The sequence below is a fragment of the Sinocyclocheilus anshuiensis genome, unplaced genomic scaffold (genome assembly GCF_001515605.1).
Source record: "Sinocyclocheilus anshuiensis isolate Anshui unplaced genomic scaffold, SAMN03320099.WGS_v1.1 scaffold167, whole genome shotgun sequence".
Lineage (NCBI taxonomy): Eukaryota > Metazoa > Chordata > Actinopteri > Cypriniformes > Cyprinidae > Sinocyclocheilus > Sinocyclocheilus anshuiensis.
In genome coordinates, this window is record NW_015552552.1 from 751,173 (window position 1) to 756,419 (window position 5,247).

At 34.4% G+C, this 5,247-nt stretch overlaps 1 protein-coding gene and 1 long non-coding RNA gene across 3 annotated transcripts in view; one reads left to right on the forward strand and one right to left on the reverse strand.

The window, feature by feature from the left end:
- Positions 1-5,247, reverse strand: part of jmjd1ca (jumonji domain containing 1Ca) — a 76,384-nt gene that overhangs the window by 23,450 nt on the left and 47,687 nt on the right. For both annotated transcript variants that reach the window (XM_016455019.1, XM_016455018.1), the window contains exon 4: positions 1,285-1,390. In XM_016455019.1, coding sequence (XP_016310505.1) covers positions 1,285-1,390 — 106 coding nt within the window. The remainder of the gene's footprint in view (positions 1-1,284; positions 1,391-5,247) is intronic.
- The window catches only part of LOC107664457 (uncharacterized), a 17,322-nt gene continuing 13,673 nt past the window's right edge, over positions 1,599-5,247 (forward strand). The window contains exon 1 of the long non-coding RNA XR_001631456.1: positions 1,599-1,688. This is a non-coding gene — a long non-coding RNA (uncharacterized LOC107664457). The remainder of the gene's footprint in view (positions 1,689-5,247) is intronic.

The following is a 5,247-nucleotide window of genomic DNA, read 5'->3' on the forward strand; positions in this document are numbered from 1 at the left end:
AGCGCTTACAATGTGCGCATCCGGTGTGCAGGCTGTGCCGCCAGGTTACTTCAAGCGCATCATTCTGCACACCGGATGCGCACATTGTAAGCGCTTCGTGCTCATAGACTGTATAAAAACAGTTCGTGCTGCACTGTATTTGTTTTGTCCTATCGTATCTATCATATGTTGTTGCCTTATTAAAAAATATGCAATACATTTAAAAGAAATTTATTTTAATTTTATAGTATATACTTGTATATAAATACATTCATGAATGTTTTTAATGAATGGATTTCATAATAATACAAATAGCAATGTGTAACATTTTACCATATTTAGTGCAACACTTTTATTTGTTCCCCACAAAATATAGTTTTTTCACTAAATGTTTGGATTTCTAAAATTATTGTGCACTGATTTTTCTAGAATAACTTTTGCTGCCGAATTATCCACTAACCTAGTTTATGATAAATTTTTGTCATAGATTATAAATATACATAGGCCTATATTTTTTCAGATTTATTGTTTATTTTATTTTTCTTTATAATGAAGTAGTCTGTATCTAGTAGATTGTGAAAGAATGATTATAATTTCCACACACAGAGACATATAAATTCTACATTTATTTAAATGAGGGAAAAAAACGTCACTAGTATCGTATCGGTATCGGCCAATACCGAACCCTAGGTATCGGAATCGGTATCGGAGGCGAAAAAGGCGGATCGGAGCATCCCTAATTTCTAAAGTAGAATCCTCTGTTATTTGTTGTGTATAACTGTTGTGGCTGGTTAGGACAAAAACTGTGATTAACATTTTATTGTGCATTTCGGCATCTAGTGTTGGGCTAATGAACTTGGCAGAATAATTGTTTATTTTGATTACTAATAATAAACATGAACTTTTAAACAGTAGTATCTTGTAACGTTCTGCAGTAGTATTTTTAACACATTTCTCTGCCTTGTGTTGTGACAGAGAAAATCAAGTAATGGCCTCTCGTGGCTTATAGCTTTATTTGAAACCAGTCAAACATGAGTGCTGAGCGCTAATAAAGATACTGAATATGCAAAATCTTCTGTGTGTAGTGTACTCAAACAGAAAGAATATACTGAGCAAAATTGTTTGACAGTCAGGCTTCAAACAGTCAACTCCGAGTTGATCAGATTTTCTCAAACATCCTTATCAAACGCAAATGAACAGAACAGATACCACAAACAAACCAAATCACAGGATCCTCACACAGATCAGCATTACAAAGGTCTTTCCTCTGAAGAATGAAAGCAGAGAGAATGTAGGCTAGAATACCTTTCTGAAGAATGTTCTGGAATTGGTTTTGTTTGAGCCAGGCCTGGACCTGTTCCTGCAGAGAAGGATCATCTCTCACAGCTGGATTTCCACCATCCACTTCATCCTTTAACAGCAAAACAACATAGCTTGAGACAAGTTCTGCTTTTCTTTCCTTTTTTGAGGAGTGCTAAAAATTGTATCTGTTATGATCACACCGAAGGCTCCAAAAGCAAAGATGAAAAAGATGAAGGAAAGCAACAGTTGCATACCAGGCAGCTTCAGATGGGGGAGGGACGTCAGAGAGAGACAGCGCTCTCTCTCTCTCTCACACACACACACACACACAGACATAAGCACACTACCATGAGTTTTACTGAGACTTCATCGGGAACATACGTGCACATCATTTTCATCATCATCCAGTATTACACATGGCATTACTCATCCATGTACACAATAGACACACCTCGTCACTGTACACACACTCAAGACTGGAAATTACATAATGGTAGTGTGCGAGGGATATTTAAGCCGAACTGCAGCTGAACTCCCAAAACCTCTGCCTGTTACACACACACAGCGAATAAACACAGGAAACACAGAGGCTACATATCACTTCCAATAAATATTACATCACGCATCTCTCTCTTTCTGTCACTTCCATCCAGTACGCTTCAGAGATCACGAGTCCTGACACACCACGTCTGACAGCACACCTGTAAACACACTCCCACACATAAACGCTCTCTACTCGCCTCGCCTCGCATTTATATTTTACGTTTTCCCCCTCAGGATTCAAGTTTATCTTGTGATCTTGGGTAAGTCAGTTTTTTGTTTGTGACAATAGCTGCTGAATGTATGTGAATGTATAAGAAAAAGAAAATTATTGTTACAAATTAATACATTATATATTAATTAATAATATCAATAAGTAATATGTTATATAATATATATAATAATTATTTATTATTAATAATTAAAACGGTCAGTAATTAAATATATTGTATTTATATATTTATATTTAATTTAATCTATTCTATATATTTATATTTATATTTTATTCAAAAATATCAATGAGTAATAGCATTTATTATAAAATTATTTATCATGGGTTTTTTCTCTTTGTGAGCAGTGGAGTAATTTATTTTTGCAAATTTTTATGTTCACATTAAATTAAGTGCGCATACGATCAACAAACTCCATCTTTTCACTGCAGAGGAAACAGAATCTGCATCTGAAGTGGCATTAGATGTATTTACACAGACTGTTTGATGAAGCTGAGGTGCCATAAATGCATTTACAACACAAAATTTCAAATGCATAAATAAGTTTATAAGATTAATGTTTTAAATATTTTTGAACATACAGGTTTTAAGGAGCGAGTTATTAGTCATTCATTCAAACGGCTGATTCATTCAGAAATGAGGCAAGTAAATACTGTCTTTATGAATGGGTTACTGAATCATTGACTCACTTGATTCATTCAAAAACGTGGATTCATTCAGTATCGAAACACCGCTGTGTTGCTCGAAGACACAAAAGAGTTCAGCTGTGGCTTTGATTGAAGCTTCGTCAGCGAACTTTGTGTCTGTTTAACACACAATGAAGAACTTCCACGCCGACGACATGTTTACATGCAGATGTGAGCGTAGTGTGGCGTCAAAACGGACCGGCTGTGTGATGAGGTGTGTTCGATTTGAAGCAGCAGTGCGCAGACCAATTGGACATCAAAGTACTGCGAGAGCGATTCGAAAGCATGCGGAGCCATCTGCTTTCTGTAGCTCTCGCGGTGCTTTGCAGTCATACAGCGATCGGTCTGCGCATTGCTGCTTCAAGTCGAAAGTAGTTCGCAGGTATGTTAACTAAGAAGTTGGGATATTTGTGTGTGTGTGTGTGTGTGTGTGTGTGTGTGAGAGTGTTTATGTATATGTAAACTGTTTTTGTGTGAAACTATTTGTGCTGCCATTTTGGCCAGGACTCCCTGGAAGAAGAGATTTTCTCTCTCAATGGGACTATCCTGGTAAAATAAAGGAAATTAAAAAATAAAAAAATACAAATTTCTCAAAGGTATTTAAGGAGTTTGTCTCATGCAAAACCAAATTTTCTTTTGCAATAAACAGTTAAAAGATCAGAGAGTACATGTCCATGAAGCCTGTTTGCATGTATTTTTAAAGGGGTCATATCATGCGATTTAAATTTTTCCTTTTTTCTTTGGAGTGTTACAAGCTCTTGGTGCATAAAGAAGATCTGTAAAGTTGCAAAGACTAAAGTCTCAAATCCAAAAGGATATTCTTTATAAAAGAATCGACGTTTCAGAAAGGCGGGGCATAGAGGAGAAAAAATAATGTGGAAAATAATGTGTTTGTTTTAACCTTAAACCGCATAAACACATTTCATTACACCAAATACACAAAATAATGTTCTTTTTAGCAACATCATATGACCCCTTTAAGCTTTGTCGGTTTTAAAGACCTCATTGGTCTTGTTGATTAGTTTCTTTGTTATTTTTTTCCAAAGCTGACTGTTTAACTTATTGTCAATAATTGCTTGAGAACCTTTAGATTTTATTTTACTATATTTAAGCCCATATAAAGTTTTAAATGGCATAAGAAAAGTTTTATTGATTTCAAGAGGTCTTAAATTTGTGGATAGAAAAATTGGAATAGTGATATGGCCTAATGTGATTATTAAACTTCAAAAAGCTTAAATGTGAGCACTGCACATTTCAAAGTAAAAACACTGCACTGTTGCACATCCTACAGGCTTGTGGTTTCAGAACAGTTTGCAAACAATGAACAGCCTACATTTATGCCAAGCCATTGCTTATGATCAACTATGTTCATATCATACCCGCAAAATTCTCGCCTTTTGGATATTTTCACTGTTCTAATAACACACAGCTGCTTTGTATATACTGTATTTCTGCTATTCCATAATCACCACCTACTGTCAGAGAGGGAATTTGAATTTTCAATCATACATTTTAAATAAATATAAATATACTAAGGTATCATTTTGACTCGTACCTTTTCTTTAAAATGTTTAAATGCTGAAATGAGGTTTATAATTTCTAAACTCTTAGTTTTTGTCAAATTCTGCATTATTTGAACTCTAAAGTTTCATTTTTACAGTATATGGTATTAATATGGTATTAATAACAAATGGTGTTAATTTAATTTGTGCACTTAAACTCTGCGGACCTGGACACGGGTCCAAAATCACGTACAAAATGTTTATGCTTCATTTGCAAAACCTTCCTTATATGGTACAATTTTACTCCCTTCGGTTATAATTCAATAACTCCTGTTTAGAAGCTGTTATTTGAAAGATTCTTTTTTCTGGTACATCTTGGCACCTAGTGGAATCAAACAATATAAGTTGCAGGGAGCTGGAGCAAATAGAACCTGAATAACAGACTTTAAAAAAAAAATTCTGAAAATAAATCAAAAAGCGCCTGTCTTTTTCGTGTTTATTGCAATATTTAAAACATATATAATTATGAAGAATTACAATCATATTTTGTAGTTCAAAGGGTTTTCTATACAATGACACAATTTTTTTTCATTTCCTCCATTGTATGTGTGTAGGGTAAACATTTGAAATTGGGTATGTCAAATTTAGGCGAAAATACACAAAAACGTCCCAGAGCTTAAGTGTTAAGAAGTGCTTAAACCTTAAAGTTGATTTTAACAACCCTTGTGTAGTTAGGCAATTATTAGTTTTTGCTGTCATCTGAATTGGTTTCGAGAATTGTGAAATTTCAATGTTATCTAAAATGTTAATATTCTAACAACCTTATTTCCAGCAAAAATAACTATATGTGACCCTAAACCACAAAACCAGTTATTAAAGTTAAATTGAGCTTTATACAACATCTGAAAGCCAAATAAACAAGCTTTCCATGGATGTATTGTTTGTTAGGATAGGACAATATTTGGCCGAGATACAGCTATTTGAAAATCTGGAATCTGAGGGTGCAAA